At 44.5% G+C, this 26,497-nt stretch overlaps 1 protein-coding gene across 6 annotated transcripts in view; it reads left to right on the top strand.

Annotated features, from left to right (window-relative positions):
• LOC115475558 (heme oxygenase 2-like) overlaps positions 1 to 25,641 on the top strand; it is a 117,688-nt gene extending 92,047 nt beyond the window's left edge. For all 6 annotated transcript variants that reach the window (XM_030211362.1, XM_030211363.1, XM_030211364.1 and 3 more), the window contains 3 exons: positions 7,270 to 7,761; positions 19,332 to 19,446; positions 25,458 to 25,641. In XM_030211362.1, the coding sequence (XP_030067222.1) occupies positions 7,270 to 7,761; positions 19,332 to 19,446; positions 25,458 to 25,573 (723 nt within the window). In that variant the 3' untranslated portion in view covers positions 25,574 to 25,641. The remainder of the gene's footprint in view (positions 1 to 7,269; positions 7,762 to 19,331; positions 19,447 to 25,457) is intronic.
• The last annotated feature ends 856 nt before the right edge of the window (positions 25,642 to 26,497 follow it).

Below are 26,497 nucleotides of genomic sequence, written 5' to 3'. Positions count from 1 at the left end.
AGTCCATCCAGAACTCTGCCGCACATCTTATCTTCCGCGTTGACCGATATACTCATATCACCCCTCTCCTCAAGTCACTTCACTGGCTTCCGATCAGATACCGCATACAGTTCAAGCTTCTCCTACTAACCTACAAATGCACTCGATCTGCAGCCCCTCCTTACCTCTCTACCCCCATCTCCCCTTACGTCCCTACCCGTAACCTCTGCTCTCAAGACAAATCCCTCCTTTCAGTACCCTTCTCCACCACCGCCAACTCTAGGCTCTGCCCTTTCTGCCTCGCCTCACCCCATGCTTGGAACAAACTCCCTGAGCCCATATGCCAGGCACCCTCCCTACCCATCTTCAAATCATTGCTCAAAGCCCACCTCTTCAATGTAGCTTTCAGCACCTAATCACAACACTTCTACTCAGGAAATCGAGACTACCCCAACTTGACATTTCGTCCTTTAGATTGTAAGATCTTCTGAGCAGGGACCGTCCTTAGTTATTAATTTGTACAGCGCTGCGTAACCCTAGTAGCGCTCTAGAAATGTTAAGTAGTAGTAGTAGTAGTTCTTCTTTCTGCCCCTCTTAAGTTCCTCTCCTTCTCCCTACCTTTTAGGTAAGGAGTTGAAAGCCGCAAGCTGGCGACATGGCACTGTGCTGCTGCAGTTTCTCCCTGAGACGCTCACCAGGGAAAGTGCCCTTTTATCCTTATGCTGCTGGTCTCCTGTTGTAGTCTCTCTATGGTGGCCCACGACAGAGAAATGGGTTTCCTTTGGAACTCTCTGGATGGGTTTTTCTAGTCTGTGGCTTTTCTTCTCTCATTTCACTGGGGATGAGTTAGTGCCCTGCTTTCAGAACATGTTGCCTGTGTAGTAGCAAATTATCATCGTCCAGGAAAATGTGCTGCTTATTTATACGCCAACATGCTTTTGTGGTGCATGAAGGGAAGGGGAGTCGCATATTCCTCTGCCATTCACCTTGAATCAAGTATCTGCCTTTAATATTGTAACCTTTTCATTATTTTTTTTTTTTTGCAAAAATAAACTTTTATTTGAAAATAAAAATACTACAAAATAGCAAAATACCAATACAAATATCAACAAATATAAATTCCCCTCAACATCCCCTCCCCCAAACAACCAAGGTCAATAAAACCATCATTAATTCTCTATGCCCAGACACTACTGCAAATAAGAAAAAGAACAAATTATTACTATGTCTGTGTGACTACAGCTGTATTAGATGTCTTCCACTTGTGACAAATGTCTCAAATCTTATGACAAGCAATTACTTGGCCATTTTGAATTGCCGTCAATCTAGTCATCTGATGTATGTAGTCCATCTTGCAAAGTACGATGTCCACAGTTGGCATATAAGGCTGTTTCCAGACCACTGCTAAAACAATCTTGCTAACTAGTGGCAATTTGATGATAGTCCAACTTTACCCCAGAGGGTTTAAAATGTTATAAACAATACTCAGCTTTTGCAGGGGAAGTCAAACACAGTGAAGGTGACAAAATAAGTAGAAGCTAGATGATGTTCAAGGTATCAGAAGTTTATAAAAATATCCAATGACTCAACACGAGTTGTGTTTTGGCCACGTTGGCCTGCCTCAAGAGTCTAAAAGTAACAATAATAGCAAAACAAATATCAATGAAAACATTTGACACAGTTAAAACACATGTGTACATGCATAATCCATAGTAAGAAGAACCATATGGCAAGATATCAATATATGTAATTATAAATTATACAACTGGAAATACAATACATATAAATCCTCAAGACATGTAAAAATGTTTAAAATAGTTTTTAACTGGTCATAAAACAATACACGTCTTAACATCAAACTAAAAGTTAACGGGAAAAAAATAAATATAAAGAAAGTCAACATATATGCTTGATAGCTATAAAAGAGGTAATGATGTGCGAAATACACATATATACCCCTAATCTGAATGATCTATTAAAAAAATATATAATCATTTTTACTGCTGAAGCTACCAAAAATATATTTATAGAAGGCAGAAGATAAGGGGCTGAAGAGAACAAAATGTTGAACCAAGAAAAAACATATATAAAATACCTTCTGTTGGATGTTTCTGAACATGCCAGCTTTCCAAATATAATAACAAATAATATCATATCTAAAGAATAAAAGTATCTTTTATGAATATGAAATAAATTATTAACTTATGGGGTCTTTTACTTAAGCTTAGCTCGAGTTATCTGCAGCAGGACCCATTTTATTCCTATGGGCCCTGCTGCAGATAACTCGAGCTAAGCTTTAGTAAAAGACCCCCTTAGAGATGTCATATGAAATGGGTGGATGGAATTAACCCTCATGTTGAGCATCTTCTCCTTGTGCCACAGTGGCATTCCTAGGGGGGCGGACACCCGGGGTGGCGCCCCGCCCCCCGGGTGCAGCCCCCCCCCGATGCAGCGCGGCCCCCCCCAGGTGCACGCTGCTGGGGGGGTGCCGCAGCGCGCGCCTGCTCAGAGTTCCCTGACTTCGCACATTCGCTGCAGCTTCCTCTGACCCGGAACAGGAAGTAACCTGTTCCAGGGCAGAGGGAGCTGCAGCAAACGCGCGGTCAGCGAACTCAGAGCAGGTGCGCGCCGCGGCACCCCCCAGCGGCATGCACGCGGGGCGGACCGCCCCCCCTTGGTACGCCACTGTTGTGCCATCACCATTGACTCCCCGTCTTTCCCTTTCTCGTGATATGGCCTTCAGCTACCTGGGTCCTAAATTACAGAACTCTCTGCCTTGTTCTCTCAGCAAACCCATTCCTCTACAATGGTTCCAATCCCTTCTTAAAACTCATTTATTCTTAGAAGCTTTCAAATGTGGGGATTGTTCTTTGTTTTGCCTTATTTTTCAGCCTCTTTCTTCATTCACCTCCCTTCATTTTCCACTCTACACTTTGTTGTCCTCTCTGCTTATCCTTTTCCCTCTGGATCCTCTACAACATTAGTCAACACTGTTCAAGTGCATTTTAGTCATGGTGTAAACCGCTTAGTTGCCTCCCCAAGCTCAATTTTGCGGTATATCAAATGTACAAAATAAATTAAATAAATTAACAAGTATCCAAACTCAATGAAGACTAATTAAATGTAAAATAACTAATGATTAATCATAAGGAGGGCTATAAACAATGTTGCAAATATCATTATGGGAAAAAAGCCGATAACTCTGAAATCAAAAATGTGAAAAACGGTGAACACTATCATTCCTATTATGTACTGCTACACAAATAAAATACATTGATGGGTAATGAATTTAAACCAACAAAACGCCCAAGTGTTTGTCACCAGTAATATGGACATATAGTAAATGACGACAAACTGCAAAAAAATGTGTGTAAAAATCAAAAACCTGAAACTGAATATGGATAAGAATTATGTAAAAAGTACTATTAAATGCTAATGTATACTAATTAGAAATCATCCAGACACTGTGAAAGTGAAAACATTAAGAGGCTCTTTTACTAAGGCGCGCTCATGTTTTTAGCGCACGCTAAAATTATGGGTGTGCTAAACGTTAGAGATGCCCATAGAAATGCATTGGCGTCTCTAACATTTAGCGTGCCCACAATTTTAGCGCATGCTAAGAGCACCTTACTAAAAGACATCCTAAACCTGCTATTCTGAATGTTTGATGAAGAAAACCGCCAACATGATATTTAAATAATAAAGAAGTGAAAGTTACTAATTGGCAAAAAGTGACATATAAACTCATTTAAAGCACAGTGACAATTACTAATTCACAAAAAATGGTATACACACTCATTCAAAATACAGTGGCACAGATGTGTGCTTTTAAACCCAACAGGAAATTTAAATTTTACCAACTAAAAAAAACAAAACCCAAAAGCATTCGTAATATGACAAATAGATCTATATATGAGCGCGCAAATCAGGAAATATATATGGAATAATATGTATCTTAATGTGTAAAATCTCCCTAAACCAAGTATTAAGATATAAAGCTGACATCAAGATGTCAATGTGCTAAGTTGAATACATGGTAAAGTTAAAAACTGAAAAACATGGCAAGATGTATATAATCAAGGAATAGAAATAAAGTAATTTGCATAAGTCAAACATATGCTCTGATGAGGCCCGGATGAAAATACTGTGCAGTTCTTGTTATAAAAAAATGGTGTTGACAAATTGGCGGGAAAATAGTGCTGGACACCTCTAAAAGTAACGCTAACGAGATAGGTAATAAACCTGTTTACACAGATGAATGAGATTTTAAATGATGCCTTACCTTTTGCAATAAAGGATTTCAATCAAGCAAATGCTCGCTCAAAAACAATAAACCAACAGAACGCCTTCCCAGCTGGCATTGAGGAAGGGCTAACATGCCGGGGTAGCACGTGCACCCAGCGGTAATTTTGAGTTTGGCGCATGCCAAATCCCACGGTAGAAAATATTTTTTCTATTTTCTATCACTGGGGGGTGTTCCCAGTGGTAATTGGAAGCATGGTCACATTGGCGCACGCTGCATGGTTACCACGTGGGTAGCACGTAAGCCCTTACCACTAGGTCAATGGCTGACAGTAAAGGCTCAGGCCATAAATAGGGGCACACTAGTTTTAATTTTCGCACACGACCATTTCCCGGCCCAATCATAAACGGCCTTTTTCCCAGCCATGGTAAAACATGGCCCAGCACACACCAAAAAGACGTGCCCATATTATCACAGGCCACTTTTTACCATTGCTTTGTAAAAGGACCCCTTAAGGCGTAATGTAAATGGACATATATAATGTCACAGTGACATGTCGCCTAAGGGGCCCTTTTATTAAGGCGCATAGGTGCCTTCGTGCGTCCAACGTGCGTCAATTTGGAACTAACGCCCGGCTACCATGAGCCCCGGGTGGTAATTCTATTTTTTATGTGCATCCAATACGCGCAGCAGAAAATATTTTTTATTTTCTACCGCGTGGCGCTAACCGGCAGTACATAAGTAATGCCACACTGGGAAAAGACCAAGGGTCCATTGAGCCCAGCATCCTGTCCACGACAGCGGCCAATCCAGGCCAAGGGCACCTGGTAAGCTTCCCAAACGTACAAACATTATATACATGTTATTCCTGGAATTGTGGATTTTTCCCAAGTCCATTTAGTAGTGGTTTATGGACTTGTCCTTTAAGAAACCATCTAACCCCTTTTTAAACTCTGCCAAGCTAACCACCTTCACCACGTTCTCCGGCAACAAATTCCAGAGTTTAATTATGCGTTGGGTGAAGAAACATTTTCTCCAATTTGTTTTAAATTTACTACACTGTAGTTTCATCGCATGCCCCCTAGTCCTAGTATTTTTGGAAAGCGTAAACAGACGCTTCAAATCCACCTGTTCCACTCCACTCATTATTTTATATACCTCTATCATGTCTCCCCTCAGCCGTCTCTTCTCCAAGCCTCCTTAGTCTTTCTTCACGTTGATGATTACCGCCCAGTTAACACATGAGACCTTACCGCTAAGTCCATGGGTGGTCTCAGGCCCAAAATGGATATGCGTCAATTTTTATTTTGCCGCATGTCTGCATTGAACAATGGACCTGTGCACATCCAATACAGTCTACATCAGCGCAGGCCACTTTTCGGCACACCTTAGTAAAAGAACCCCTAAGTGAATACTATATAAAAATACTCTGTCACACAGCTATTGATGCATCATCCTAACTCAAATTCTAGGTGACAACATCGGTACTCTTTTACTACTTAGGGGAGGATAATTGCATATCCGCCCTTTATAAACCAAATCTGATGTGTGAAGTGCAATAATTAATTAAATACCTCATTTTCACAATGTCTCTAAAATTTATTTTACTTTGTCAAATTTGTTCTGCAGAATAAAAAAAAAAAACATCAAACACAACTCCATGACTTTGTGTACATCACTGCATATAGTGGCAATCTTAGTTTACATTAAGAAACATATATATATTACACAAATCTCACACTCTCTCAAAAGTGCCTACAGAGTTTGACCACAGGGTAGTTGAGGAATTTGCACAAAATAGAGAAGGGGTATCTAAAACACAAACCGAGACATACAAGTTTGTGATCTAACCCTGGTTGCCTATTGTGCTGTTCTGAGGCTTCATTCTTACGTTAACTCAAGAAATTAGATTAGAAAGGTAGATAAATTCCATTGCAGGATAATTCCCATCTGAACACAAAATAATGTAAAAACCTTTTTTCAATATTTCTAAAATGTTCCATTCAATCCATTTAAACAACACATACCCCCTATATCTAGTTATATAGGGACATGCTCATATGTTTTCAAAGGACAAATACAGATTTAAAGATCTTCAATATTGTCTGAGTATATTTTATTTATTTATTTATTTATTTATTTATTTACTTGTTACATTTCTATCTCACATTTTCCCACCTGTTTGTAGGCTCAATGTGGCTCACATAGTACCGGAGAGGCGTTACAGACTCCGGTGCAAACAAATACAAAGTGATGTTGTGGTAAGATAAAGTTCATGTGGCCCAGCCACACTAGGGAATCATACAATGGAAGAGTTGTGTTATGTCCATTACGTTCTTTAGTTTTGTTGTGTTGCAGAGATCAGGCATTTATGTTGGATCGGTAAGGTATGCCTGTTGAAACATAAACAGGTTACTTTTTAGTGTTATATATAGTGTTAGTATATAATCATAGCACGATTATTTTTGGGACCCTTTTCTAATTTTTAAGTTAGGTGAAAGCGTGTCTAACAAAAATAATCGTGCTATGATTATAAACCTGGACAATATTGAAGATCTTTGAATCGGTATTTGTCCTTTGAAACATATGAACACGTCCCTATATAACTAGATATAGGGGGTATGTGTTGTTTATATGGATTGAATGGAACATTTTAGTAATATTGAAAAAGGATTTTGCATTGTTTTGTGTTCAGATGAGAATTATCCTGTAATGGAATTAATTCTTACGTTGACAGATCACATTATGGTACTACTACTACTACTACTTGACATTTCTAAAGCGCTACTAGGGTTACGCAGCGCTGTACAATTTAACATAGAAGGACAGTCCCTGCTCAAAGGAGCTTACAATCTAAAGGACAAATGTACAGTCAGTCAAATAGGGGCAGTCTAGATTTCCTGAAAGGTATAAAGGTTAGGTGCCGAAAGCAACATTGAAGAGGTGGGCTTTGAGCAAGGATTTATTGATTGTATTGTCGAAATGCTGAAAATTATGTCTTTCCAGATACCTTACAAGGTGTTTTATGATTTCTCTATATGTCTTAGCTGTTCACAACAGTGTTGTACTTCACGTACTCGGCCCTGGAAGAAGAAATTGAGCGGAATAAGGAGCACCCTGCTTTTGCACCTTTGTACTTCCCATTGGAGCTGCATCGAACAGACGCCCTGGTGAAGGATTTGAAGTATTTGTACGGGGAGGACTGGAAGGATAAGATTCAGTGTTCGCAAGCAATGAAACGCTATGCGGAACGAATCCATCATGTAGGGCAGCAGGAACCAGAGCTGTTGGTAGCCCACGCTTATACCCGGTACATGGGTGACCTCTCCGGGGTTCAAGTGCTGAAGAAGGTGGCACAAAGGACTTTGCACCTATCCAGCACAGGGGAAGGAAGCCAATTCTACTATTTTGATAATATTTCCAGTATCCAGCAGTTCAAACAGTTGTACAGGGCCCGAATGAACATACTGGATGTAGACAACAGCACCAAAGCACAGATCGTGGAGGAATCCAAAAAGGCATATCAGTTCAATATGCAGGTACCAGGAAGTTTTAGGATCTGCTTAATACATGGCAAGTGACAAACGTGGCAGGGTTAGGAAACATCTGAGACAAGCTACCATCAACCAGGGCTGTGGAGTCAATACACCAAATCTTCGACTCCTCTGTTTTTGTACTGTCTGACTCTGACTCCTACTATGTATAGTTAATCTAACTTGAGTCAGTGGAAAAGCAGTAACCACCAGGTGGATATCTCTAACAATTTCATATATAAGTATAAAGCAGTAGTGTAGCTACAGGGGGCCACAGGGGCCTGGGCCACCTCAAACTGGCTCCAGGACCCCTGGTTTGGCTGGCAGGGGTCCCCAACCCCCACCAGCTAAGGCATCTTTCCCACACTGTTCTTACATTGCTGGCGCCCTGTCCTGTCTTTCAGCGTGCTCGCTCGTTTTAATGAAACGCATGCTCAGTTTCATTAAAACGAGTGTGCACGGTGCTGAAAGCAGGACAGGGCACCAGCAATGTAAGACCAGCATGGGACACACGCTTTAGCTGGCGGGGTTGGGGACTCCTCCCACCAGCCAAGGTACCTTCCAGCGGCAGCAGCTGGGGGGGGGGGAGCGGCGGTAGGGAGGCAGAGGCGGTATCTTCCAGTGGTGGCAGAGGGGAGCAGGTGCCAGGGAGGCAGAGGCGGTACCTTCCAGCGGCGGTGGGTGGAAGAGCAGCGGCAGCAGCGGGGAGGCAGAAGCGGCGGGGTGACAGAGGGTGGCGGCATGAGAGGGCAGCAGAGAGGCAGGCCAAATTGTGCCCCCCTAGTTTGGGCTCTGCCCCCCCTCCCTTCAAGGTCTGGCTATGTCCCTGGTATAAAGTGATAAATTTACCATATATTATAATGTTGTGTTTTTTTATTTTGAAACTGGGTCAGCCAGTACATTTTTACTGGCTCCGACCACAGCCCTGCCCTCAACTGCAGTCAGTGACACTGCTGTCCAGTCCTTGTCTGCTAAGCACCTCTGAAACTCATTACCAAATCCAGCAAGTACCAAGGAGGAGGCATTGCTGGCCCTTGAGGATTGTAAACAGTTCTGGCTTTCAAAAGGTCAGTATTTGTTTTCACGTAAAACAGACTGATTTATGTATGAACCAGGCTGAGTTGCAGTCCTCAAGGACCTGCCCTATGGCTTTCCTTTGCCACCTCCTCAGGCTCACTCTTTAAGGTACATTGTTATTCATTGTGTTGGTGTTTAGTTGATACCAGTAACTCAGAAACATACTTTATTATCCCCTGCTTCAGGGAGCTGGGATTTTTCAGATGAGCACTGTATACGCACCACAGATCATCTCATCGCAGTCCTGCTCTTCAGACTTTCAGGGCGCGATGCACAAATCCTACCGGGCCAGCACATGTTTTTTTAAAATGGTTCCAGCCAGTTTAACGAGCAAGCTGTTCAGCGGGAGATGCACAGTGGAGTTCTACGGGCTTTTTACCATGTGGGGAGCAGACAACGGGGATCCTATGCTAATCTATTTAAATGAGCTATTAAACATTCAAATATGTATTCAAAGCAATGCAAAGCCATTTTCCCGAGTGATGCACAGAAACAGCCTCTACCTTTACCGTGAAAAATTTAACGGGAGGTCTGGAGCTGTCAGTCCTGACAGTTCTTCATTGTTCCAAGTATTCCACAGCTATTCCAGGGTCCTCTGCCACTCCTGCTGGAAGAGAAGAACCCAGGGAGAGACTAGACATGCCGGAGCAGGGAGATCACTGACCGTGGCAGTGAAATGTGGGATTGGAGGTGGGTTCCACTTTTTCCTCATGCCCTGTCTCCCGGCAGCGGAGAGACAGTGAAGACGCCGGAGCCCCAACATGACAGTCTGCCCATCAGCCGCTGCTCCAACCCTGAAAGCACACCCCACAGTAGTTTTGAGAAGAAAAAAAAAAGCTACACCGACTTTCATACACGCAGTTTCTATGTGTGTATGAAAGCGATATACAAGCGCCGCTCTGAGCATGTGCAGAACAGCCAGTTAGTGATTGCTCAGTTGACCAATTGGCGTGTGTATGTATGTATGTAATTGGGGATCATTGCTGCCAGGGAAGGGGAGGGGGATTGATAACTGGAAAAGTGGGAGAGGGATTCAGTGCAGATAACAAGACTTGATACCTTACCATTATCACAGAGCAATTCTGGGAGCAGGGGTTGATACTGGAAAGGCTGGACTTGGAAAAGTGGGACAGGGATTCAGCGCAGATAATTTCCAGTCAAGACTTGATGCTTTACCCTTGTCACACAGCAATTGCTGCTGAGGTGAAAAGCCCAAAGAAATGCCAGGTAGTTCTTATGGCAAATGCGTCCCTCCCTCTAGATCCTTATATCTGCATCAGTCTTTTGGAACTCAAGAGTAATGGAATTGGCACTCATGGTATTCAAGTATGACCTACCCAGCCTCATTGGGGTCCACACACATCTAATAAAACCATTTGAATTAATAGATGCAGCCTGACTGAGGTATCTCAGTCGTGAATGTGACTTTCCTTACTGTGATCATAAGAACTTATAGCCTTACTGGGTCAGACCAATGGTCCATCTAGCCCAGTATCCTGCTTCTAACAATGGCCAATCCAGAAACCCAATTAGTAGCAACATTCCATGCTGCCAAGCCCAGGGCAAGCAGTGGCTTCTCCCTTGTCCATCTCAATAACAGACTATGGACCTTCCTCCAGAAACTTGTCCAAACCTTTTTTAATAAATTACAAAAAATCAGGAAGAACAAATCCAACAAACCAAGTTAAACCATAAACTCACTATAATAAACTTGGTTTTTTTTAAACCTAGATACCCTAACTGATGTTACCACATCTTCCAGCAATGAGTTCCAGAGTTTTAACTATTCTTTGATGTTCTCATGCATCAGGAGGACTGGTGAACCAAGTACAGGTCACTTACCTTCATAGACAGGTAGTCTTGTGTACACAGTCACAGTGTTTGTCAAAGCTTAATGAAACAAACCCCTTCCCCTCCCCCCATATATACATACACACACACACACTGTGTCCTCTTATGCAGACATATAACTTGATATATATATATATATATATATATATATATATATATATATATATATATATATATACAGTGGGGGAAATAAGTATTTGATCCCTTGCTGATTTTGTAAGTTTGCCCACTGACAAAGACATGAGCAGCCCATAATTGAAGGGTAGGTTATTGGTAACAGTGAGAGATAGCACATCACAAATTAAATCCGGAAAATCACATTGTGGAAAGTATATGAATTTATTTGCATTCTGCAGAGGGAAATAAGTATTTAATCCCTCTGGCAAACAAGACCTAATACTTGGTGGCAAAACCCTTGTTGGCAAGCACAGCGGTCAGACGTCTTCTGTAGTTGATGATGAGGTTTGCACACATGTCAGGAGGAATTTTGGTCCACTCCTCTTTGCAGATCATCTCTAAATCATTAAGAGTTCTGGGCTGTCGCTTGGCAACTCGCAGCTTCAGCTCCCTCCATAAGTTTTCAATGGGATAAGGTCTGGTGACTGGCTAGGCCACTCCATGACCCTAATGTGCTTCTTCCTGAGCCACTCCTTTGTTGCCTTGGCTGTATGTTTTGGGTCATTGTCGTGCTGGAGACCCAGCCACGACCCATTTTTTAAGGCCCTGGCGGAGGGAAGGAGGTTGTCACTCAGAATTGTACGGTACATGGCCCCATCCATTCTCCCATTGATGCGGTGAAGTAGTCCTGTGCCCTTAGCAGAGAAACACCCCCAAACATAACATTTCCACCTCCATGCTTGACAGTGGGGACGGTGTTCTTTGGGTCATAGGCAGCATTTCTCTTCCTCCAAACACGGCGAGTTGAGTTCATGCCAAAGAGCTCAATTTTTGTCTCATCTGACCACAGCCCCCTTCTCCCAATCACTCTCGGCATCATCCAGGTGTTCACTGGCAAACTTCAGACGGGCCGTCACATGTGCCTTCCGGAGCAGGGGGACCTTGCGGGCACTGCAGGATTGCAATCCGTTATGTCGTAATGTGTTACCAATGGTTTTCGTGGTGACAGTGGTCCCAGCTGCCTTGAGATCATTGACAAGTTCCCCCCTTGTAGTTGTAGGCTGATTTCTAACCTTCCTCATGATCAGGATACCCCACGAGGTGAGATTTGCGTGGAGCCCAGATCTTTGTCGATTGACAGTCATTTTGTACTTCTTCCATTTTCTTACTATGGCACCAACAGTTGTCTCCTTCTCGCCCAGCGTCTTACTGATGGTTTTGTAGCCCATTCCAGCCTTGTGCAGGTGTATGATCTTGTCCCTGACATCCTTAGACAGCTCCTTGCTCTGGCCATTTTGTAGAGGTTAGAGTCTGACTGATTCACTGAGTCTGTGGACAGGTGTCTTTCATACAGGTGACCATTGCCGACAGCTGTCTGTCATGCAGGTAACGAGTTGATTTGGAGCATCTACCTGGTCTGTAGGGGCCAGATCTCTTACTGGTTGGTGGGGGATCAAATACTTATTTCCCTCTGCAGATGCAAAATAAATTCATATACTTTCCACAATGTGATTTTCCGGATTTAATTTGTGATGTGCTATCTCTCACTGTTACCAATAACCTACCCTTCAATTATGGGCTGCTCATGTCTTTGTCAGTGGGCAAACTTACAAAATCAGCAAGGGATCAATACTTATTTCCCCCACTGTATATATATATTATATATATATATATATATATATATATATATATATATATTCCAGAACCTGTGTCCATCAACCAGCAGGTGGAAATAGAAAATACTGAAGAGCTGGAATGGATACCAAGAGATATACATCTCAGCTCAGTTTTCAGTTCTCTATCTCCAGCAGGTGGATGGACACACATTTCGGCCTCTGGCTCTGAATGATTGTCAGTTGGACCCCAGTTGAGCTTTGCAGGTGGCTTGAGTTTGCAGAGTCATATCTGGAGGTCTTCAGATCTTGTCTCTGGTGCCCTGCGAATTTACTGCTTCCCTCCCTTTACCTCTGCCCTGTTTCTTGTGGAGATCTCCTTTTCTAGCACAACAACCTAATAAAAGAAAAAAGAGAGGTGAAGGAAAGATGTTTACTAGAGAGCGTGGGACAAAGTATCAGTCGTGATCCTATCTCATTTCAAGTAAGACTTGTGGAGACTGTGAGCTTGGGAGGAGCAGCTGGCAGTGGTAAGTCTGACTACAGTTTGACTTGGAACCACTTGAAGGGCTGCAAGTTCTACTTGGTGCAGGGATCCTGACTTACCGCTTGGGACTGCATAGTGTGGCGCTTGAAAGTCGGGCTGATAGCGACTCCCGAGGGGGCAGTTAAGCAATGTTCCTGCTGTGGGACCTGCTGGCTGGCATCAGGGTGTTGCAGTGCATGTAAGCCAGGAATCCCACAGAACACAGAGGGAACAGTGGCAGCATGTCTTTGGATTGTCTCAGCATCCGAATATGCCGGGGACTTCCAGCTCTCCAGCTAGGCCAGTGTGCAGTTGGATGCAGGAGAGCGTGGAAACATGCACCATTTTGTTGGGGCCGACTGGCAATGAGGAACAGCCTCTAATCACGTATGGAGCACAGCTGCTGTTTTACAACCTCAGGGCCCGACAGAGCATTCAGCTGCATTGGGATCTTTGTTTTCTCTGGAGTTTATATTGCTCTTACACCAGACCTATTGACTGAAGCAGAGCAATCGTAGGGTTACCATACGGCTCCAGAAAAAGGAGGACGGATTGAGCCAGCCGGGTTTTACTTCCATTGCTTTCAATGGAAGTAATTGAGCCAGCCGGGTTTTACTTCCATTGCTTTTAACGGAAAGCAATGGAAGTAAAACCCGGCTGGCTCAATCCGTCCTCCTTTTTCTGGAGCCATATGGTAACCCTAAGCAATCGGAGCTGCTGCAGGGTGCTTCAGTTTCTCTCCCTGCTGCCCCTCTGACTCCTAAGAGATCTCATTTAGACCTCTAGGAGTAGACAGATGAGGCTATCTCTGCTTCTCCTTCCTTATCTGATGTGGCCTTGGTCTGCTCATAAGAACCATCATTGAAGGCTCCGTTAGAGGAGGTACTGAGTACTGAAGTTGTTTCATAAAGAGGCACTCAGTACCCTTTCTGAGGCACCGGTGGTGCTTTCCATTGAGGAGCATTCTGCTTCAGCATCAAAAGTCTATCTTCGTCAATCATGAGGGGTTTAGAGGTTCTTCTAAGGCCTTCCTGATATATCATGACATTCAGGACTTGATTACAGTAGAATGGACCTGACTGGACGTGGGGCTACGAGTGGGAAGAGCCATGGCTTGCCTCTACTTGTTGGTTCCAGAGGACTCTGTTACAGTGGTGACTAAGAAGACTACATTGCCAGTGGAAGGGGGCATTACCCTAAAAGACCTAAAGGACAGAAAGTTAGAAGACTTGCTGAAATAAGCCTTTGAGTGGCCGCTTTGGACCTTCAAGCAACAGTGTGTAGCTCACTCATGGGAAGGCATACCTAAGTGGCATCGGCGGTCTGCAAAGCAAGAAAGGCACCATAATGCCCGGCTGGAAGTAGGGTTGGCCTACTTAGGGGATGCTATTTATGACATGTTATGGGTTACAGCCCACAGTATGTCTGTGGCTGTCATCTCTGGTTGTGACATTGGGCAGTGGATGCAGCACCAAAGTCATGTCTAGTTAAACTGCCCTTTCGGGGCAAGTGACTATTTGGAGAAGATCTCGATGAAAGAACTGGGGGAAACTAAGCCACAGTGGTTGCCAGAAGGTAAGCCAAAAGTCTCTGTTCATCCGTCTTCAGGGGGCTCTCGATCTTGAGACAGCAGACGATACCAGCCTGGTCGTTAGAAATATGATTAGAAGTCCCGATTTTAAGGCATGCCAATCTTTTGTGCAGACAGGAAGTCCTCCTCTCAGACCACTTGGTGTCACGATTGTGGCCGTGACCCCTCTTTTGACTCACCTTATTTCTGCTGGTCAGCTCATGTACTGGCTTCTATCTGCATTGTTGTGTTTGTCCTGTGTGTTCCAAGCCTCACTGTTCAGAGCGTAGGGTTTCTACTTCCTGTGTGTTTCAAGCCTCTCTTTGGTGTTGTGTATGTCCTGCCTCTGTCCTGTAGTTATGACATCATTAATGAGGGCCTTTATAAGGAAGTGGTTGACTTTCATTCAGGGCCTTTGCAATGCCAAAGGTCCCCAGGTTAGTCCGTGTGCAGTGTAGCACTTCTGCCTTATTCTAGTATGTGTGCCAGTGGGCACTTCTGTATAGATTTTTTGCCTTGTCTAGTCTGTGTGCCTGTGGGCACTTCTGTGTCTTGTTTCTAATTTGGGTGCCTGTGTGCACTTCTGTTTCTGTTCTTCTTTGTTTGTTAGTTTTGTGTCCTGCCTAGTCTGCCCTGCTAGTTCTAGTCCCCTCTACTTTAGCTTCAGTCATAGTTCTGTTTTTTGTGTGGATCAGCTTTGTGTTCTGCCTAGTCTGCCGTGCTAGTTCCCCCTCTACCTTAGCTTCAGACATAGTTCTGCTGTTTGTCTGTGTGGTCAGCTTTGTATTCTGCCTAGTCTGTCTTGCTTGTTCTAGTCCCCTTTGCCTTCAGCTACAGTCCCCTTCCTGCTTGTTTCTGCCCTGTTTGCTTTTAGCTCCTGTTTCTGCCAAGCTTGTTTGTAATCCTAAATCCTGCCTGAGTATCCTGAATCCTGTTTTCTGCCAAGCTTGTTTGTAAATCCTGAATCCTGCTTGAGAATCCTGAATCCTATTCCAGTCAAGCCAAGTCTGTTCCAGCATTTGGTTCCAGTCAGCCAAGCCAAGTCCATTCCTGAATCCAGTTCCAGCCAAGCCAAGTGTATCCTGAATCCTGTCCAGTCTTGCTTGGGGGGGGTTTGCCTCCTGCTGCCGCTCGATGACAGTAGGCCAAGGGCTCACGTTTGTGCCTGGTTGTTCAAAGCCTGGGATCGTGACACTTGGGCACCAATGCCTCCCAAGCTTCACAATGATGTGAGGCTGGTCCATTTTTCTCTTCCTCTGGTGGATGTCTTCAGGAGTTTGGGGAGGAACTGGCCAAAATCACATCAGACCAGTGGGATCTGGATATCTTACAGAAGGTTACAAGTTGGAATTATCCCGCCTCAATTGCTCCTCTCTCGTCAAAAGAGAATCAAGGTGGTTGAGGTTCAGGCCACCATAGATTCCTTGCTGGTGCTCCGAGCCATTGTTCCAGTTCCCCAGGCTGAACAGGACAAGGCAGATACTTCACCTCAGTGGCGTAGCAAGGGGGGGGGGGCGGTCCACCCCCGGGTGTCAGCTCAGGGGGGTGTCGCTCCCCTGCCAGATCCCCCTCCCGCGGCATCGACCCCCCCTGACCAGCTCCCGCACCCTACCTTTAGAAAGAATATCTGAATCCGAGGCAAGGCGGCAGCCCCTCGCGCCTGCCTGCACATAAAAGAACGGTGGACAGTCGGAACCTTCCCTCGCTCTATCTGTCCCCACCCTCTGCTGACGCAACTTCCTATTTCCGCAAGGGCGGGACAGACACAGCGAGAGAAGGCCCAACGGTCCACATTTCTTTTACGTGCAGGGCAGGCACGAGGGGCTGCGCCTCGCCTCGGATTCCGATATTCTTTTTAAAGGTAGGGTGCGGGAGCTGGTCGGGGGGGAGGGGTGTCGATGCGCCGAGGGGGGGGAATGTCATCGTGCTGCACCCGGGGGGGGGGGGGGGGGGCAACAGCGAACCGCCCCGCCCCAGGGGGCAGCCCCCCCTGCTAAGCCCCTGCTTCCCCTACTTCATTGTCCCAAGGAAGGAAGGCATCTTTGTCTAGTCTTAGATCTCAAAGGTTCTAAATCGCTGTCTCTGAGTGTTCCACTTTTCACATGGAAACACTAAAAGCAGTCATAGCCTCAATTCAAGCAGGAGAATTTCTCACCATCCTTGATTTCAAGGAGGCGTACTCGTGTATTCCATATAGCTGATACTTCAGAAGTTTCTACGTTTGCACTGCTGGACTGTCATTTCCAGTTCAGGGCTTTGCCGTTCAGTCTTGCCAAGGCACCAAGAATGTTTACTAAGGTTATGGTGGTGGTAGCGGCCTCCCATCGGTGCCAGGGAATCAGAGTTCACCCATATCTTGACAAACGGCGCATTCATGCAGCATCCTATTTGGACAGTGTGGCGGCTAGACAGTTGTCCGTCTACTGCATTGGGTTGGGTGATCAATTTCGAGAACAGCAGACTAACTCCAATGCAGCTGCTGGAGTATCTGGGCATTCTTTTCCACACAGCAAGGGAGAGCATCCTTCTCACAGAACTCAGGAGGTCAAAACAGGTTTAACAGATTCGTCTTCTCAGTCATGGCAGGCCCAGGGTCTGGGTCTTCATCTAGGTTCTGGGGTCAATGACAGCAGCAATGGAAGTGGTGCCATGGGCAAGGGCTCATATGCAGCCTTCACAGGAGTCTCTTCTCAGCCACTGGTCTCCTGTGCCACAGAAGTTCGATTTCATCTTCCTTGGTCGCTGATTGCCAGACGGAACGTGCAGTGGTGGTTGTCACCAGGAATTTTTATGGTTGGAGCTTCCTTTCCAATAATACAATGGGAGGTGGTAACAACAGATGCCAGCAAGTCAGGTTGGGGAGCTCATAACAAGTTCCATCTGGCACAGGGCACAGGATGGAACAGGAGTCCGTGGTGATCGAAAAATTGCTTGGAGCTCATGGCACTGCAGAATGCCCTTATACAACAATCACTCCCTTTCTGCTTCTGGACTTTATTGCAACAAAATGGAATGCCGAAGTGCCCAGTTCTTTAGCTGTCAGAAGAATGTGGATAGATGCTTTACTGCAGCCCTAGCCGGAGACACATATACTATATGTCTTCCCTCCTTGGCCCATGGAAAGGATCACATTACACCAGGGTCAAATCATTCTCATAGCCCCCAAATTGACTGCAGAGGCTGTGGTACACTGACCTGATTCAACTGATGGACAGGGATGCTCTCTGTCTTCTGCAGGTACACGGCCTACTGCAGCAAGGTGCGGTGCTCATGGAAGATCCATGCCCCTTTGGTCTTATGGCTTGGCCATTGAAAGGGCTTGGTTGAGAGGAAAAGGTTATTCTGATTCAGTCATTGCTACCTTGCTTTAGGCTCAGAAACACTTTACATCTATGGCATATATGAAGGTGTTCAGGACATTTGGAGGCAGGTGTTCTGAGCGTGGACTTTCTTCCTTCTTTTCTCAGATTGCACACATCCTAGCTATTCTCCAGACAAACCTTCAAAAAGGATTGGCATTGGGTTCTCTGAAAGTTCAGGTTGTGGTTTTGGCCTGTTTCAGGAGCCAACTACAGAAGACGTCTCTTGTGGCTCACTCGAATATAGTTCGATTGTTGCGGGAATCAGGCCACATGCGGCATCCCTTTCATATGCTGTCTCCAGAGCGGAACCTTCCTTGAAGCATCTCAATGTGTGTAGAGTCCTCATTAGATATCTGGAAGTCATAAATGAGTTTTGCAAATTGGACCAACTGTGCTTTTTGGTAAACAGATGCTTGGCCTCATGACTTCCAAGTCCACAATTGTTAGATGGACGGAGAGTATCGCATCAGCTTATTTGCTTGTATGGAAGCAGGCTTCTCAGGCCTTGTGGGCTCATTCTGCAAGGCATACAATCCTGGGCGGAGACTACCTTACTGTCTCCAGCTCTCCAGCGCATATTTGCAAGACTGCAACATGGTCAGTGCTACATACCTTTGCCAAGCACTACAAGGTGGACGTTGCGGCACGCTCAGAAGCCAGTTTTGGGGCTTCAGGGCTCAGGGTGATGGTGCAAGGATCCCACCCACTTTTATACATCCCATGGGTTCAGGAATAGTGGGAAGCTAGGTAATGGAGAAATGAGGTCTTATGTGATAATTTTCTTTCCATTAGTCCTTCCCACTGTTCCAGAGGCCTGCCTAAGGTTTCTGAGATGTTTAGTTGGTGTGAAGTAATGGGCCAAATAACAACTTCCACCTTACATTGTGCTTCCTGCATATCTGTTGTTCTCTATAAGTTGTTCAGAGATGAGAGGGGTCCACACATGTTTCCTCATCTGGTTAGTGTTAGGTTTTCGAAGTGGTTATTGTTCTTGTGTTTATTCTGAGTATTATCCTTACTGCTTGTCTATGTAAATACTGAGGAGCTGGACTGAATACCAAGAAAGATGTCTCAGCTCAGTTTTAAGTTCTCTGTCTCTACCTTCTGGCGTGCTTGGCCCATTATCTGGGCTGAAGCCAGTAGGCAAAGCTTGTCTTATCAATTACATTGGTTTGAGTGTACAAGATGGCAGAGGCTGTATTGGGGAGAATAAAAACCATCTGGGTGGACCAGCTTCAGCTTTGTCATGTCACACCATCTCCTATTAATCAAAAGGGAAGGATTAATGGAAAGAAAATTATCAGATAAGACCTAATTTCTTCTTTTGGAGTGACTGGTTCTTGTAATGCACATCAAAGACAGAAGTGAATATGTTTCAACTCAGTACAGAAGTAGGAGTTGGTGGTGGCTGTCTGTGCATGGTTGCTCTAGCACTAAGTTTCTTTGCTTCCTTCCCACAGGTTTTCGATGAGTTTTACAAGATTGGCTCAAAGAAAGAGGTCCAAAATGGAGGGTTGCCAGTACATGATGGGAAAGGGGATATCCGCAAGAATCCCTACTATGCTGCTAAACAAGGTAGCTTGCTTCTGATTGTTTTATTCTGAATAATTCTATTTTCCTTAGGTCAAAGGAATTGTAGCCAGGGTTCAAATTATCTGAACATGGAACCACTTACCTCTTTCTTTAACAGCCAGCCTTATATATATATTTTAAAGAGAAACAATGAAAATAAACTATCTATTGGTAGTGATTTTGGAAACAGTATCTAGTTGAAAAATCATCCATTTGAATATTTTTTCTGTAATTGGAGTTGAAGTGATGCTGCTGTAGGAATTTCATGTACCACATTGAAAAATATGAACACTTTGATTTTATTTTTAAAGGGGATGCTGTTTCCAAATTGAAAGCTTGCTATGGTAAGGGATTAGGGTGTTCATTTAAGTAACATTCTTTTAACAGCCTGCTCTATCTGTTAAGACAGCACTGTCTTAATTTAATTACCATTAATGAGGGGAGGGATTGTAAAGTAATACAGACTCTCTTGTGTTAAAATGTAAATGAAGTTTTTAAGATGCCAAATAAATTCAGTAAATTGAACTTGAACTAAGTTCATATTTTTAAAAAATCTACATTAATTCCAAAAATTAAGTGTACCTCAAAGTGACATGTGCAGAACAAAAGAGAGCCTGAGGTAATCCAGCCTCCCCTGATGCCACAAAGCTGGCAGTGGATGAGTGGGAATAGGATAGGGAGAACCTAAAAGACATGGGTGTATGGTATCTGAGGGAGTTGTGGAGTGAGGTTCTTGCATTGGGGGGTTTACCAAGAGCCACTGAACGCCCATTGTGATGAATAAGATGGAGGGGTAGTGCCTAGTGTTACTGTATCCAGTAACAGCGATGCATGCCTGTTGCTCATGACATCACATTTCAAGTTTATTAGGGATTTACTATCCCATCCGTCGTGGAAGACATCTAGGTGGCTTACAGCATAAAATTGTAAGGGAGAGCCGAGACATGAGTGGAGGGGCAGAGGAGGTGGAACGATAATTTTGATAGCTTGGGGTAGTACAAAAGGAGGGGATGAATTAATTCAGGCCCACTTCAGAAAGAGTAAGGCATTCAAGTATAGGCATCAATATTACCAGAGGCGTATCCAAGTATGTGGGGGGCATGGCTCCCCCAAACTGCAGTACCCTGTGGCCTGAACATAACCCCAGTACTGTAGCCAGACCTCGAAGGGGAGGAGGGGCCAGAGCCCAAAGTGGGGAGGGGGCACATTTTGGCCTGTCTCTCCCCCCACCCTCCCGCGCTGCCATCGCATGAAGGTACCTTGGCTGGTGGGGGTCCCCAACCCCCACCAGCTGAAGCATTTGTTCCACGCTGGTCTTGCAGTGCCTGCCCATCTCTGTTCTCAGTTGCATCATGCACACTCATTTTTTTAATTATTATTCATTTACAAAATATATCAAGGAATTACACTTGAATAGAAAGTGTTAAACTAGTAATTATAACAATTCAAGAAAATTTCTAAGCAGGAAAAAAAAAGAAATACACTTTTTCAACACTCAAGTCCACATTACTTAGGGGAGATATCCAATACAATGGCGGTAAGAGGAAAATAAGTAACTTCAAGTAAGAATTCAACCACTAGGAGAGTATGGGCATATTACATCAATTAGCTCCTTACTTTCTTTTAGAGGTGACAAACGTTGTTAGCTGAGATGGATCCATAAAAATAAACTTTTGTGTATTGTAAACTACTATACACTTGCAAGGAAATCTAAGAAAAAATGTGCCTCCCAGCCGCAGGACCTCTGGCTTCATTAACAGAAATTGTTTTAGTTTCTTCTGTGTGTCCCTTGAGACAGCAGGAAATATCGATATCTTAAGGCCGAGAAACAAATTATCTTTCTTTTTAAAGAACATTTTAAGCAACCATAATTTATCTGGTAGTAAAGCTATCATAGCGACTAAAGTTGCCGCAGTGGCTTGTGCTGTATCAGATGCTTCAAGGAAATTTGTTAAATCTAAAGTTGCTTCTTGTTGTGATGGTGGATCTCTTTGTTTCTGAGGAACATAATAGACTTGGGTGAAGGGTGGTAAATGGTAAATTAGTCTCTGGTATCTCAAGAACTTCTTTTAGATATCATTTCAACATTTCCACCGGACTTATCTTTACTCTAGGAAAATTTATGAATCTAAGGTTATATCGCCTCATATGATTTTCATGAAGTTCCATTTTATTCCTTAGATTCGATAAATCCTTTATCATACTAGTTTGAATATTCCCAAAACTTGTAATTCTTCCTTCCACCATTTCAACCTTTTCAAAACATGTTTTTATATCAAGTTCATTCTTTCCCACTTTACTTTCAATTTTGTTAACTTTTTGAGTTAACATATTTGATTGTTTTAGCAAATGTTGTGCCATTTGAGCCATTAAGTCCCACAGATTTTCTAGAGTTACCTTTGACGGTTTCTCTAGAGACCAGGGAGGCAAATTTAGAGCGTCTTGTTTCCTCCTCAGCTTCTATTCCTCGTTGTCCTGCAGTCGATTCTTTCGGAGTGCTCTACTCAGGAAGCGTTACCCGTCCTCCTGGCTCCCTCTTGAGCTGTCCAAGTTGAGCTTCATTCGAGCCTAGTTCAGACCCATTCTGCAGAGCTGAACTGCTCACTCCTTCGAGGGGGGAGCTCATCCGTATCGGCTGCGGAGGCGGAGCTCTAGCGTCGGTGCTCAGTGTCACATCAAGTCCAGGGAGCGCTGAATTTCCCTCCGCTATGCCGGCGCTCCGTATGGAACCACTCCAATCCTTCATGCCCTGTTGCTGGCCTCAGAAAACGGTCCATTGAACCTGCAGGTAATGGGGTTGGCGCTGGGGAAGCTCGGACCACCGTCTTTCCCCTTCTCTTCGGCATTTCTCTTAATCGAAGAAAAGCGAGGTCAGCAGCTCAACTAGTGCGTGCGGCCATCTTGGAATCTCCCTGCACACTAATTTTAATGAAACTGAGCATGCACAAAGTGTCGCATATGCTCAGTTTCACTAAAACGAGCGTGCACGGCATGACTGAGAACAGGGCAGGCAATGTGGCGAGACCAGCACTGGACAAACGCTTCAGCTGGCAGGGGTTGGGGACCCAAGCCCCTGTGGCCCCTCCCCGTAGCTACGCCACTGCTCCAGTGCAAAGAAGTTGGCGGTGTGCTTTCCAGCTGCTGCCAGCACTCCTCACACATGCTCAGTTTGCAAATTGAGCATGTGTGAGGAGTGCTGGTGTTGGCAACTGAAAAGCATGCCACTGACTTCTTGCACGGGGGGAGGAGGTTTTGATCATGGAGATCTTCAGCTGGTCAGCTGGCGGGGGCTTGGGTGTCTCCACCAGCAAAGATAAAATATTTTAATGGGGGGAGGGGGAGCGGAGAGAGCAGAGAGGAATGCCACTCCATAAGAAAAATGGACTGTTGGCTACTCCCCTGGATATTATCAGCTGCAGTAAGACCTGGTGTAATGTGGTATTCAGTGTTCACTTGCAGCAGTATAGTGTATACCATATTAACCAGTGTGTGTGTTGGTACTGACCCATATTGGAGGAGGGGAGGGCAGGTGAGTTATAAAATGCGGGAAGACCAAAAGACTGGTTTCAGTTGAGTTGGAAACCCACAAAAGCAACTCAAAAGTATCAATTAGACTTCCTTTAAAATGAAAAGACAAGGGAATAATAAATGCATTAATCTTTATCTCATGTGGAGCATTGATTATTTCGTGCTAGCTGTTTGTCCTTCTGACATTGAGCAGTTTGGATCAATACTAAGAACAGGTTATTAAGCAATATTGGATTTGTTAATAGAGCCAACTGCATTCAGCTCCTCAGCGTAATTGGTGAAGTTGGTTCAATATTGTTGACTTTTATAATTTTGGGATTAGTAACTGCACACCTGCCAAACTTCCTGATTGTCATGAGGTCTCTACCTTGTAGGGGAGCTTCCCACCATTAGCATTGTATTGTGCTCTCTGCTGCCACCTGCTGATCTGCTATTATATTTCTCAAGGGCCAATGCAGAAAGCAGCTGCAGGCTGCAACAGAGTTAACAAGAAGTCGACACTGTTATGGGCTGCACACTGCAGAAGGGGGTTCAGCGATCAAATCGCATGATACACCTCAGCACCTAGCATATTAAAATGTGTGGTTAAACAGGCTATTAGCTAATCCGCAGCAATGCAGAAAACTTCTAATCTGTACACTGATAGTGTGAGAAATGTAGCCAAGTCTGAGATGGCATAGAAGGGTTAAGGGGAGCCCTGGACCTGAGTCCTCAACCTAAACCCTCTGACTCCGCTATCATTCTGCATGGCTCCATGGTAGTCTAGTGGCCCCTCCCCCACAAAGCCCTTATTTGGCAAACTGACCCCACACTGTGCATTTCAGGATGCACCACACAGGGTCAGGTCCTACCACATTTCAAGATGGTGGTGCCAGAGTCTGGAACAAATGGGTATTGCTCCTGCCTTTTAAGGTGCAACCTGGGGTACCTGGAGCAGGGGCTCAGGTGGGTGTGGGGTGCCACTAGATGCCAGGGAATTTATTTTCAGTTGTGGGACAGGAGAGGGATCATGTTGGCTAGAGGGTGGAGTGTGCCGCTAGTTACCATGGAAGGGGACTTTTGAGTCTAGGGAAGGTAAGTGAGGTCACGTTGGGTGGACTCTAATTAAAAAAAAAAAATCAAGGGGGTCAGCAGGGTTGGGGGGGGGGGTGCCACTAGATACTGGGAATTGGAGATTTGAGAGGGGAAAGAGGGCCAATGCATATGCCAGCAGCTTGTACCTTTTTTTGGTTGTTGTTTTTTATGGCACCATTCCTGTCAGCACTTGAGGAAGTCACTGCTCAGACACTGACAAGAAAGTGAAGAAACATGTTAGCCTTGCTAGCCCTTGCTCTCAGTAAATTACAGGCCACTGGCTCAGGCAAAAAGCTAGGCCTCTTGAAATCCAAAAATCATCTCTGATACAAAATATGCAGCTCAAGCTGAAATGAGTTCCTAGAGAACTAGGCTTTGTAAGAATCAGAGATCACCTTTGACACAGTTACATCTTACTGTAGCAAATGCTGAAGTGCTCAGAGAGCTGACAGAGGATGGAGGGAATCTGCTCTGTAGATAATAAGGAGACTGGCACCTACAAAGCGTCATGAGCAAGATTGTTGTGGTTATGTAGAGACAGTACTACAGTACTGGGTCAGCTGCACCCCGGGTGAGAACATCCAAAGGAGGGGGCTAGGGCAAAATGCAAAGTCATCTAACAAGATGCGCTCTGAGCATATCTTGTTTATACTTAGAGCTTGATAACATGTGAAGTCATTCTGATCAACCAATAAGGGCCAAAGAGCTCTGATGAGAAAACTGGGGTCCATTGGAATCAATGGGATTGAAATAGTATATAAGGAGCAGTCTGAGGGGTATTAGATTGGAAGAACAGAGAAGGAAGGCTACAAGAGAAGGCGGGTGACAAGACGTGTCGTGGACTGCTGTTCAATTCATATGAATACCTGTTTGCCTGTACCATCATTGGGTGAGATGATAATGCTAATAAACTGTCTTACCATATCTACTGCATACTGGGTTTCTTTCTAATTGGGGAATTTGCCACTGCACAGACGGTGTAGAACTGTCATGTGCATATGCAAGGTTGGGGTGATTAAGTATCTAGAGGAGATTTGCAATTCTGTCCAGGATAGCAAAAAGCCCCTGGCTTCCACTGCTCAAACAGGTGAGGCAGATCTAATTAATTACAAAAGGTGACATTATGCAATGAACTGTGGTTTTAACACAACAATAATTTTGCATACTGATCAATTGCAGCATGCTGCAGAATTTTTAGATCACTAATTTTGAGACAGAAGTCACGCAGCTTTCTGCATCGGCCCCTCAGTAACCACTGAACAGCAGCCAGTCTCCAGGCTCCTCTAAGAGACCACCAAGCTCTGATTTCTTTTCTTTATTACCCAGCATGTCCCCCATGTTCACTGCAAAGTTTGCCCTGAAGCAACATGTCTCCCAGGCTTCCCTTTATGGGTGGTTGTTTTTATTTTCAGGTGCTGGTGAAACATCAGGATGTTCTTTCCATGTTGCCATGGCTGTGTGTAGACATCCCACTGTGCAGTTCCTCATTGCTGCCGCAGCAGGAGTTCTCTTCTGGTACCTGATGTGAAAGACCATTAACTGTCGAAGAAGATGCATGTTAAGAACCTTTCAGAGCATTCCTATGCAGGATTTATAGGAACAAAATTTTTCTAATGTGGAGGGGGTATAATTGAGGGCATCATTTATTTTATTTTTAGTTATTTTAGTTACATTTGTACCCCGCGCTTTCCCACTCATGGCAGGCTCAATGCGGCTTACATGGGGCAATGGAGGGTTAAGTGACTTGCCCAGAGTCACAAGGAGCTGCCTGTGCCTGAAGTGGGAATCGAACTCAGTTCCTCAGTTCCCCAGGACCAGAGTCCACCACCCTAACCACTAGGCCACTCCTCCACAGCATTATGTGGCTGCAGAGGTAGATGGGTAAAAAAAATAACAAAAAAGGGTGGGTGGATGGGCAGGGTAGGAAGTTTGGGGGTAAGTGGAGGGGTAGGGTGTGGGTGGTTAGGAGAATTAGGTATTATTGTATGGCTATATTTGATTGCAGATACTTGTTTGGTTGGATTGTTTTTCTATTGGTTTAATAATGAATAAAGATGACAGTAAAAAACAAAAATAATAAATACCCAGGGAGATCTTGCATTTAACACAACTGGCATCATCCCACAATTTCAAGTGACTCCCCTGTGCTCTACTGATGTATGCTCTGTGCATGATTTTAAGACGGAAGGTAAGATCAGGAAAAAAATGTGTTGCCACTTCTCCCCGAGTTTAGAAATGCCCTGTCAGTCTTAACTATCCAGCACTCCGGTTCCAAGTTGAGAGACTGTGAAGTAGACAGGGGATGGAAGCAACTTAACATCCAATTTAGTAATAGTCCACATGGTGCCATACCTGCAGGAAATAAGTCCAGCGATGGGTATGAGGAAGATCCCACTGCCACTGAAGTTGTTTAAAAGAGGAAAATCACTCTCCAAGGCCCTGAGGGTATTAT

Source organism: Microcaecilia unicolor, chromosome 8 (genome assembly GCF_901765095.1).
Source record: "Microcaecilia unicolor chromosome 8, aMicUni1.1, whole genome shotgun sequence".
Lineage (NCBI taxonomy): Eukaryota > Metazoa > Chordata > Amphibia > Gymnophiona > Siphonopidae > Microcaecilia > Microcaecilia unicolor.
Note: the sequence above shows the minus strand (reverse complement) of the source record. Positions and strands in the feature narration are given on the sequence as shown.